Below are 12,351 nucleotides of genomic sequence, written 5' to 3' on the forward strand. Positions count from 1 at the left end.
TACATCTGTGTCTTGTTTTGTCTGCATTTCAACAAAAAGGTTCTCCGATTAATAGCCGATGTGAGTTTCTTCTCATTGTTGGCGATGTCCTTCAGAATACTTTTTGCTTCGTGTCCCTATGTAGTTGAAATTTGTTCATAGAATCCCATGTTCTTCGTTCTTCTTCACATCAGACACATTTCCGAATAATCATAGACTAACGGTCACTAATCACCAAACATTTTTACACGAGAAGAACATGGGATTCTATGAACAAATTTCAACTACATATGGACACAAAGCAAAAAGTATTCTGAACTACATGGCCAACAATGAGAAGAAACTCGCATTGGCTATCAATCAGAGAACCTTTTTGTTGAAATGCAGACAACACAAGGACCTGAAGATGATATGAATAAAGATCAAATTGTTGGCACAATAAAGAAAATGTTTGCCTGAAACCTACGTCAAAACTAGACCGCATCTCACGATTTCTGAATAATCGTAGACTAACGGTCACTTTTACATCTGTATTTTTTTTCCAATCAACATATATTTTTTAAATCATCCTCGCCCTGAAGGTGACCTGAATAAAGGTCGAAACATCAGCAAACAAATGAAAAGGTGTTTTTCTAAAATATTTCATTGACCGCTACACACCATTTTAAAAAATAATTTAACAACCAGTGACTAAAAAACACGCATTGAAAATAGGTGTTCTCAAAGTATGAGTTAGATTAAGCATTATTTTAGACGTATTCTCTTAAAAAATGTCTTAATATTTTTGTTCTGCTATTGGGATGGAGTGACTCTTACTAATATTGATAATCATTAATAACGTAAAGAAGTTTAAGTTAATTTGCAAGAAATAGTAGAAGTTAGTTCTTTATAGACTGTGAAACAGCTATGACCATTGCCTGCCCTCTGGAATCATAATTTTCTATTATTTCTGTCATATTTTAGGTGTCTGCTCTCATTTGAGTATTTTGTTTTTGCCATTTTAGTTCACTGACTTTCTGCTGTACTTTTTTTTTCTAATGGCTAGCTTCTTGTTGGTACCTTAGGTTATTAAATTAATTTTAACAATAAAACACACAAAAAAGATAACATACATTAATGCACAGTATTAACACAACAGGTTGCATGCTCCCTACTCTCATTAAAATGCTATGTCAGTGCAAGAAATATTGAATTGATTATTTGATTTCAAGAATTGCTATGGATGATGTATATTTGTACATAACAGACACGTTTCCCTAGAAACATTTTCATTCACTGTTTTATTTATTAGCTTGAGTTTGGTAATTTAGTTAATTGCTGGTACCTTAATCTGTCAAACCTAAATTAACATCAATTGCATTATTGTGTAAAATATATTTCTTGCAGTACATTAAAATTTGATCAAATGTACTTAATGAAGTGTAAGCCATCACATTTTTCATGTGTAGTTTTGTTTTAAAACATTGTTTTGTAAAATGTGTATAATTAATTTTATGGGGGGAATTCAGAGCATTTATTTGTGGTTTTTTTTAAATAAAATTATTAAGTACTACTTTTATGTAATGTGTATATGTTTTTAGCCTAAACATATGTTTTTAGCCCGTAGGATGTCACACCACAGTGATGACACTATGCTTATGCCAAGCAGTGATAGTTTCTGGGAACCTGGAAACTATAAGAGATCAACCAAAAGAATAGAGGATGGGTATAAGTTATGTACAGACTTAATAACATTAGTGCAAGAACGCGCAGACATAGAAAAGGCCTATGCTAAGAGTTTAAAGAGCTGGTCCAGAAAATGGAATGACTTAATAGAAAAAGGTGATTGATTATAATTATTATTAAAACAACAGTTAAAATTTGTTATTGTTACTCAATTCTTATTTAGGCCCTGAATACGGTACAACCCAGGCAGCATGGAAAGGTGTTCTAGTTGAAGCTGATAGATTGTGTGACCTACATCACAAAGTTAAAGATGATTTATGCAACGAAGTAATACAGAACGTTAAGTCTTGGCAGAAAGATACTTACCACAAGGTATGTTAATGTATTAATTGTTGAACATCATTTATCGACTTAGGCCTTAGTAGGTTTGAAATATTAATTGCCACATTGGTATATAATAAATACATCATCAATATATTTGTAAAGTGTAATGTTTGTGTATTTCAGTCTATAATGCAAATAAAGGAGAGGAAAGAAATTGAGGACGCTTTTAAAAAGGCTCAGAAGCCATGGGCTAAACTTTTAGCGAAAGTCAACAAAGCCAAAACTGATTACCACAGTGCTTGCAAAACGGAAAAGTCTGCATCAAACCAAGAACGCAATGCTAATGGCGATAACAGTATTTCAGTTGATCAGGTATCTTATAAATTACATTGAATTTAACATTAACTTTAATTACATAACATTATATCAACTTTAGATTAAGAAGATGCAAGATAGAGTAACAAAAACAAAGGAAGATGTACAAAGATGCAAGGAGAAGTATGAAATTGCTTTACAAGAGTTGAACACTTACAACCCAAAATACATGGAAGATATGACTGTTGTTTTTGAAAAGTGCCAATCACTAGAAGCAGATCGTTTACAATTTTTTAAAGAAACTCTATTTTCATTGCATAAGTGTCTAAATATATCCCAGGATCCAATGTAAAACCTTTCTTCATTGTTTATTTTGTTTTTATTCGATTGACTTGTGTAATTTTAAATTGATTAAAATCATTTACAGATTGCCACGTCTCTATGATGAGTTTTATCATACAATAAGCAATGCTGATCATGAAAAAGATTTAAAGTGGTGGTCAAACAATCATGGTGTTAATATGGCAATGAACTGGCCTCAATTCGAAGTATGTAAAACCTATTTCACGTATACTATCTTTGCAAGTTATCCTTTTGAAATTTATTATATAGGAAACAGTTGATTTTTAGCCCTACCTTGGATTGCTCTTAAAAAATCTAGGACTTTATAAACAGTTATTTTCATTTTATTTTACATGACAGTATTTTTTGCTTTTTGCCTAGAATGTCGTCTCTCTTTTTAAGTTGTAGTTTTGTGACACTCATATAATAATCAATTCCTTTTGCTTAATTTAAAGCATCCGTTTGATCGATGGGTACAAAACGACTCTTTAACATTTAAATCCTCCTTGAATCGCACCATAACAAAACATTCATTATGCTTTGTTTTTTTCAACTTGACCTCGAACACGTCTACCTATGTTTACTTTGCAGTTACATAATCCGATCTTTCCTTTTATGTGTTATTCTTTCATTTGTAACAAAATGATGGCGACGTGCTTTCAATATTTGGCAAAGCAAAAAATGATCTATGATTACTAGAAATCCAATTTAAAGTAAATAAATAATTTTTGATTAATTTTATTCGTTCAGAACCCATAACTCGCACTTAAACCCTTTAATGATACACATTATAATAAACACATACTATACATATTAAATGTGGTAAAATAATAAATAGCTTGTATTTAAATTAAAGAATAAGAAATGCAAAATAATGAAAGAAAAATCTGTTTTGTAAACTTATATATTTAATAGCAGGGTAGAATGTTCTCAAATTAATATCAGATTAACTATTTTCGATTTGCACCCCCAACTGCAAACTGATGACATCATAAATGCATAATCCCACTCAATGCTGAAAATCACAACAAACAATAACAAATATAGCAATAAAAAAAATTAAAAAAAAAACTGATACCGAACAAGCACTATCTTGAAACTACTAAAATAAAAAAAAAAATGAAACAACAAATGGACAGTATTCACATACCCAGGAAAAGAAATGAACTTGTTCAACAAACCCTGACTAAAAACAGCACTAAGAACCAACAATAACACAGATAAACTACTAAAAAGAAACACTGGCAACTGACCCGCTAGACTATAACAGTGTTTATAGCATCACATGTCAATGCGGAGAGACATACATTGGACAGACTGAAAGGAAATTAAGAGATAGATTCAAAGAACATCTTAGATTCTTCAGAGACAACGTCGGGAAATAGAATTACACCACACATGTAATACATCGCGATTACGAACCAAACACAATTGAAACATTGATGATACAATGATTTTAATACATAATGCAAAAATAAGGACAAAAACTCAACATACTGGAGAACTTAGATATACAAACAAATAAAATTTAAGTAAAACTTATAAACATACAAACAAATTTACATTCACCCAGTACTTTCACACCACTAAAAACACTATGTAACAAAAAATGCAAATGTTCAGAAGCAAACAACATAAAAACCAGCATGATAAAAAAACTAACAATGCACAAATAATAACCGACAATGAAAACTGACATCACTACCGACAGAAGAACACCATGACCAACTGCAATCGCCCCAGCACAACTGATGGACCCAATGACATACAAACCCTTCTCACACAAAGAGACAGAAGTTTCTCACTGAAGAAGTTCCTTCTGAAGTAGTCCCTCACTGAATATGGCGCAATGTTGATATGCATTTGAGTGATTCAACAAACTGACGAGTGAAGACAGACCCAATAAATGACCGCATACTGGTTCAGCATGATTATTAGAAAATAACAATTGAATTATTGGGCTGGTGCAAAAATAATGCAGGTTTTGAAAAGGTAGTCAAAGCTATTTTTAATTTTTATAAAATAAAGAAAACTTATTCAAAACAATTTATGTCGCAATTTACATATTTTTACCAACGTGTAATAAGCACTGACATAAAAATCTTTATTTCAACTCACAAAAAATTTTGGAATGCGTTTTTGGCTTCACTGCATTCTCTAAAAATGTTATCCCTCAAGAAGTGATCAAAATGCCTAAAAGTGGAGGTCTCTAGACAAGAGGTCAAGTGAATTATATAGAGGGTGAGGTAAGGTTTCATAACCTAAGTCCTTTCCGACTTAGTTTATGTTTAAGTTTCCGCAGGGTTGGCATTGCAACCATGTGGCTTGGCGTTATCGAGAAGAAGAATCAGCCCTGGTTTACCAATGCTGGACAAAGACGTTGCAAATTCCCATGCCTTTTGTCAATTACTTGGCAATATTTCTCTGCTGTGATAGTTTCATTATAATTCAGGAAACTATGGTGAACAACCCCAGCAGTACACCACCAAACAGTCACCGTAACATTTTTTAGATTCAGATTTTGTTTTGACGCTTTATCCTTGTCTAACCACTGACGTGTACGCCTCCTGTCATCGTACAGAATCCATTTCTCATCGGATGTGATGATTCGATCGAGAAATGGATCATTTTTGTGGCACAACAGAAGAGACATGCACATTTAAAAATGTCTATTTCTTTATGCTTGGGTTAGATCGTGCGGTACCCACTTGTCACGCTTCTTTACTTTACCAATTTGCTACAGATGGCGAAATGCGAACAACGGTTGAGTGGTCAACACTAAGCTCACTTTCCCGTCTTGTCTTACTTGAATTTTCTTCAGTCAACATTTTGAATTGGTCGTCGTCCACAACAGAAGGCCTACCACGACCTTCCCTGTCTTTGAGATCGAAATCTCCAAAACAAAATCTTTGAAACCATTGCTGCACCGTGCATTCGCTAATGCTTCCCTCCCCCCAAACTGAATTGATGTGAGCACAGTTTGAGCCGCACTTCGCCCAACTTTAAATTCGTACAAATAAATTTGCGTAGGTCCTCTTATAAAATTCAATATGAACTAAAATGTTTTGTGTAGAAGATAAGTATTTATTTCAAATCTTATCCATAAATTAGATTTGAGGATTTAGCTTTGTTTACTTGCGGAAAAAAAATATTCAAAACCTACTTTAATTTTGCACCAATCAATATTTTATCCAATTCAGAACCCATCTATAACTCACACCTAAGCCCTTTAAATCCGGTAAATATTGTTTTATTGACTGTAGTAAAATTACAAAATCTTGCATTTAAAATAAATAATAAATAATAAAGAAAAAATGTCATGTAAATAGCAGGGTAGAATGTTCTCAAATCAATATCAAATTAAATATTTACGATTTTTATAATTCTTTTGCAGGATTTAAAATTTTATAGAAACAAATGGTAAATAGAGATATTTAATTTTTCTTTTTCACACTTTTTTATATTTTTGCTAGATGGTATTGATATTTTTCTCTGTTAAGACAAAAGTACACAATGGGATCCATTATTTTGCTTCACAGAATAAGCAATGCTGCCTTTCTAATTCATAGTTGCATTTCGTTGCAGTGCGTCTCTTATTTGTTGTAATTATACATTTTGGCAAACTGCTTTAACTACAATTCAAAGGGAAACCAGTGAAGGTTTTATTTATATGTATTAATGTGATGGCATAAGATAATAGATTTTCAAAAATGTTGCGAATTTGTATAAAATTGTTTTTTGGCATACATTTTCTAAAGATTTGTATTAATTTTTAATCTTGAAAAAATTTGTAACATTGTTCTTTGACCAGATGTGCACAACTTCACAAATATAAATCTTTAACTGATCAAATAGAGCAATTCAAAGTAACATCCATCATATGTTGATATGAATGCAACTGATGTGTTCCTAAGATTCAGAAAAAACAATTGTGAGTTTAATACAAAGTTGTTTATTTATCCCAAAGAGTTTTTTAAAGTCATTGTGGAATGAAAAAAAAAGCTATTTTTGAACATTGTTTCTTTTAATTTTATATTCAAAAAATCTCTGTTTGCATATCAATTGCATGTTAGTTGCTTGCTGTGGTTATGCATGGTTTGTGTTGATGTGTATATTAGGATTATACGGAAGAGTTTCGAGATATAGCCAAGGGAAAATCAAAGGACTCCATCCCTGCAGGAAGCATCACATTAATAAACCAGCGGCCAGTCGGAGAAGATATGCCTGTAATGTATTTTTTTTTTAATTTTTAATTTTTTTTTATACACTAGTTTACATTTTTTGGCAGATGTGAAAAGTTTTGCATTTTCAAAGAATGTCTGTTTTATTTTAACGTTAGTCTGTTATGTCCAAACAAAACCACTTTTACTTTTATGTGTTTGATTAGATTATACAATAACATTTTTTTTAATAATTAAAAAATTAGATTAACAATGTAGTGACAAATACTTTGTTTATTCATAGAAATTTTAACATTCTGAATATTTACAGATACAATTTCACTAAATTTCACTTATATTACATGCTTAGATAAATGTAATATTGTTTTATATTAATTAACATGCCTTTATTTATTTATTCATCTTGAAAATTTGTTTCTCGTTAATTGTTACATAATTATAATTCAAAAGTTGTACTCATGTTGCAATTAATTACTTAGTAGCACATAAAAAATAGAATTTTATGGAGTATAACCAAGATTTCAAAACATTACAATGGAATGATTCAATAAACTGCTGTGCCTTCCTTGTTAGTATAAACTTGTTTAGAATCTCACTTTTGTCACCTAGTGGTTTATGCTTTGTACTTCGTTAAACTTGAGAAAATATTTTAAAATAATAACCCAAACTTTATAGAGAAAAAAAAAAGTTTATTACACTACCAGATTTAATATACCACAGTCATTCTCATATAGGGGTGAATAAATAAAACACGATTGTGATATTATTGGACAAAAAATGCACAACCAATATATTTGGTCTGCAATCAATTGAACAGTCTGCAAGGTTGTGTTTTGAAAAAAAAATGAGGCACTTAGAGCTGCTATTCAGGCCATCCGGAAAAAGTCCATTGTACTGTCATAACATTTTTTTAAAATATTGAATAGAGAAATATACATTATTATAGAACATATGATTACCATTCTGTGTAAACTTTGCTAGGAATATCCACCTGTCAATGCGAAGGTTCCAACACAGAGAAAACCAGGGACGACCCCTGCTGTGAATGCTCGAATGATAGATGGTGGTGATGGAAAGATCGATTTGCCAAAGTCTCCAGAGACGAAGACAACATCAAGAGGCTTAAGTGACAGTAATCCAGCTTTGTAAGTTATTTTGTACCGATGCTGTTCTACATTAATTTATAAGAAAGAAGCCAATTTTTTAAATATAATTTTGTTTTGAAATATCTATATAAATACGCTCAGACAAATAAAATAGGATATTCATAGTGTGTGGTTTATTGCCAACTATATGTACTTTTATTGTTATATTAATTACAACATAGTTATTTTAATAAAAGGGTTTGAAGCTGTTCAACACTTGTTGGATTTGGCGAACGATGTCTAACCCATCTCTTTATCATGTCCCTTCTTGAGTATCCTATGGGATTCATATCAGGAGAACATGCTGGCCAATTCATTGTAGTAATCCCTGCATCCTTCAAGTAATGGATGACAACTCGAGCTATATGCGATGGAACATTATTATGCATTAAACACAAAGTTTTCCCCAATAAATGGAGTGAATAGGACCATAGCGTCCCGAAAAACTTCCTCAATGTACCTTAGTGCAGTCAAAGATCCATTCTGTATGATAATCAGTTCAGCATGAGCATGGATGTTGATTCCACCTCATACCATAACTGTCTTTATGAAGCAGAGTGTTATCCATATCTTTACACACAGCCCTCGTCGTCTGATTGCAACAAACCAAACTGGCACTCATCCATGAAGAGAACTGCCCTCTCTCCATTGTTCAAGTGTCCAGGCGAGATACTGATTTGTGAAGTTTGCCTTTCTAATTGATGCCTCTCCAGTAGTAGAGAACCTGATGCAAGATGTTACTAGTCTATTCTCGAGAATCTTTCTGAAAACTTTTCAGCTTTCTATATGGATTGGAGTTGACTACCTTTCTACCGTTCCTTAGTGCAGTAAGAGCAATAAAACGATTGCCTCTTGCCATTGTACTTTTGGTCAACCAGTACCTCTTCCTCTTCAACCTCTTCAGTTAAGATTTCGGGTAGCCATAAACTACTGTAGAACATCTTGGATGGTAGAATGTATCCCACCCAGGACTTGGGCTATGTAATGGATGGGTCTGTCATTGGCTAAAGCATCTGCCCTAGCGATATCTTCTTGGCTACCATGCTTTTAAGCAATTTGTTTCATCAAAGGAAATAATTTTTGTTTATTTTTTAATTAACTCACGCGACAATTTGGCTGAGGAAAGGATGTAATTGAACTGATTTTCTTTATTTTTAATCTTAAGTGTAAAAAGATTAGTAACACTATTAAGGTAAACAAGAAGTTATTATTATTTTTAATTGTGTGTGTGTGTGCGCGTGCGTGTGTGTGCGTGCGTGCGTGCGTGTGTGTGTGTGTGTGTGTGTGTGTGTGTGTATAGACTCGTACCCCATCCCTAAAAGCTCCGGGACTTGGTCGGCTCACGTGTCCTGCATAAACCTCTTGGACCTGTTCACAAACCCCAAGATTTTGGACTATTTAATCTTGGGGAGAGATTTGGTGATATCCTTTCCTTCAAAGATTTCAAATGTAGACCTAGCATACCTATCACACTCTGCGAGGTAGTGCCTTGCCGTTTCTTCTTTTATTTCGCAAAAACGGCAAAAGGGATCTGGTAGGATACCCATTACGAAGAGGTGTCTTCTCAGTGGGCAGTGTCCCGTCAGAATACCTATCAGCCTCCTATTTCCCTTCCTTGAGGTAGAGAATAGCCATTTCGATTCTGCTGGTTTGATCGCCTTAACAAACTCTTTCGATTGCCTGTATCCGGAGGATAAATTCCACTCAGTAAGGAATTGTTTCATGCCCCAGTTATTAATACTCTCTTTCGCTGTGCTCATACAGTGAGGTACGTCATACCGGTTGTGGCCCGTCAAACACAGTATTAGAACCTTCTTTGGCTAGGCCATCCGCCTTTTCATTGCCATGGTGTCCTTTATGTGCTGGTATCCAAATAAGGGTTACCTTGTTCTCAAACCTGAAAGATGTATTGATGTATAGTTTCCTCCACTAGTCGTGAGGTTGACAAATCTTTTTGTAATACCCTAAGACTAGCCTGACTGTCCCTTTAATTCTATGTATAAGATGACCTGTTTATTGTTGTACTTGATTTATTAAAGTGAGTTTTTAGTTAAGTTTTAATGTGTAGAGATTAGTGACCGTTAATCGATAGTTATTCAGATATCGTGAGATGCAGTCGGGTGTGATGTAGGTTTCAGAAAAACAGTTTCTTTATCGTGCCAACGTTTCGATCTTTTATTGAGATCATCTTCAGGGCTCAAAGTGTTTGTCTTCTGTGTAATTGTGCCATCCTTGCGTGTCGTGTTGAGAGTGCCAGCTCCACAAAGGCACTCTCAACACGACACGCAAGGATGGCACAATTACACAGAAGACAAACACTTTGAGCCCTGAAGATGATCTCAATAAAAGATCGAAACGTTGGCACGATAAAGAAAATGTTTTTCTGAAACCTACATCACACCCGACCGCATCTCACGATATCTGAATAGTTAAGTTTTAAGTGTTAATTCATTGCTCATATCATATTTAGAATGTGAACTGGTTTCATAGAACATTATGGTGTCAATTTAAATGTATTTTATTTTTAATCGTTGTTTCGACCAATGCCATTGATAAAAAAATAAAATAATGTACAATTAAAAAAAGAAAAGAATGGTTAAGAAAAAAGGAGAAAATATAATAACAAATATAATATATAAATAAAGAAAAGGTCAATGCAATAATGGCGGTTGGGTGTATTCTGTAATTGTGATCACCCATTTCCTTGCTGCACTAAGCGCAGGGAGCTCAGGCCCGATTCTTTCTGACTTTGTGGCAGTTGTTTCGACGGAGGTCCGGTGGATTTGAGTGATGGTCGAATACAGTAAAATGGGTGACTTGGGATTTCATGAGATATTAATGGTTTTATGCTATTTGTAATACAATGTAAAATAAGAACCAAATCGTAAGGGGCGTGCAATGAAAGAGAGCAGGATTAAAACATTTAATATATTTTAAAAGGGAAGGTGGGAGCAGGGTAGGGATTACTTTTTCTTAAACAAAACAACTTAATCCACTAGAGGATTGGCATAAATAATTGCTATATTATTATTGCTGTTTTGCTTTTGATAATGTCAATAATATTAGTATGTTTGATTCTTAGGAATGGTAATAATCAAACAACTGAATCAAACCCATTTGACGAAGATGAATGGGACGAGGGTGGTGAGGTATTGGTCGACACTGGAGAGCCTGGTGTGCCAGTCAGAGCATTATACGATTACGAAGGAGCTGAAAGTGATGAACTTTCATTTAAACAAGGTAATTAATCATAAATTTGTGGTGTATGCTTACAAGGCCACAAATTGGTGAAGAATTTTTTCTTTAATATTGTACCAAACCAATGAGGTTTAAATTGATTTTATAAATTGTCCAATAGGTGACACGTTTGAAAAACTAGAAGATGAAGATGAACAAGGTTGGTGCAAAGGGAGAAAAGAGGGCCGTGTCGGTCTTTATCCGGCTAATTATGTTGAACCAGTAGCTTAATTAAATAAGAGTAACATTATTAGTTGTCGAACACCCCAAGTATTCAAAATCTTTTAAAAAAGAGATATTTTCTGAAAATGATAACTTATGCATAATAAAAAATAAATTGGACAAAAATGCCGCTGGATGTGTAGGCTGTTTATTAACCGGATGCATTTATTTTTAGGTCGTGAAATATATTTTGGTAGTGTCAATACAATAAATTACCAATCAATTAGGGAAATTACTCAGAACTTATTTGCCAGTGTTAACTTATTTATACACATGTAATGTAATCAAATTATGTTATTTTACTAAAATAAATAAATAAAATAAATAAGCTGTAAAAATGGAGTATGTAAATTTGAATGTTGTGCTCATTTGTGCTGAAAAGTTGAAAGTTACTCTTAGCTTTATGCTAAACTCAAATTTAACTTTAAATATATACTTTGGTTTTATAAAGTTATCGAGCTACTGCTCTGTAATTAATGGATGCCTTTTCATTTCAATAATGATAGTATTATTTATTTATTATTTAATTTGTATAATTTCCAGTAATTAATATTAACTTCTTCATTATTTAAAATTATCAATTTAGTTTTTCTTTGCTTTAAGTTGAGTCTATTTGTGTACATGTATTGTTAATTATTATATTATTTTATTAATCATACTTGAAACATTTGAACTTTTCATTTTAGAATCTGTTATTGGTGTCTCTTTCAGGGTTTATTATTGGTATTCTAGGGAAGACAGACATTGTTTCATTTTCCATTTAAATTTATTTTTTGTTATTATGGGTTTATACAAATTTAAAAAAAATTATAAACCCATATAATTATATTATATATTTGTACACAGAACTGTACCAAATGTTTGAATAAATGTGTTGATATTTACTATCCTTTTTTTTTTCTTTTCTCTGCTGAAGCTTTTGATATTATATTCTATTGATA

The 12,351-nt window shown here is 32.8% G+C and overlaps 1 protein-coding gene across 2 annotated transcripts; it reads left to right on the top strand.

Moving 5' to 3' along the window:
- Positions 1 to 1,578: 1,578 nt before the first annotated feature.
- Positions 1,579 to 11,430, top strand: LOC106666875 (protein kinase C and casein kinase substrate in neurons protein 1). Of its 2 annotated transcripts, XM_024226270.1 has the most exons (9): positions 1,579 to 1,800; positions 1,868 to 2,016; positions 2,152 to 2,340; positions 2,405 to 2,631; positions 2,711 to 2,831; positions 6,744 to 6,851; positions 7,788 to 7,951; positions 11,034 to 11,191; positions 11,310 to 11,430. In XM_024226270.1, exons 1-9 carry the CDS (start codon positions 1,587 to 1,589, stop codon positions 11,417 to 11,419), a joined length of 1,440 nt encoding a protein of 479 aa, XP_024082038.1. In that variant the 5' UTR covers positions 1,579 to 1,586; the 3' UTR covers positions 11,420 to 11,430. The 2 variants fall into 2 exon arrangements, with proteins under 2 accessions (XP_024082038.1, XP_014249868.1); XM_014394382.2 differs by lacking the exon at positions 6,744 to 6,851.
- Positions 11,431 to 12,351: the final 921 nt, after the last annotated feature.

This window comes from Cimex lectularius, unplaced genomic scaffold (assembly GCF_000648675.2).
Source record: "Cimex lectularius strain Harlan isolate CLEC.00 unplaced genomic scaffold, Clec_2.1 scaffold115, whole genome shotgun sequence".
In the NCBI taxonomy this organism is placed as follows: Eukaryota; Metazoa; Arthropoda; class Insecta; order Hemiptera; family Cimicidae; genus Cimex; species Cimex lectularius.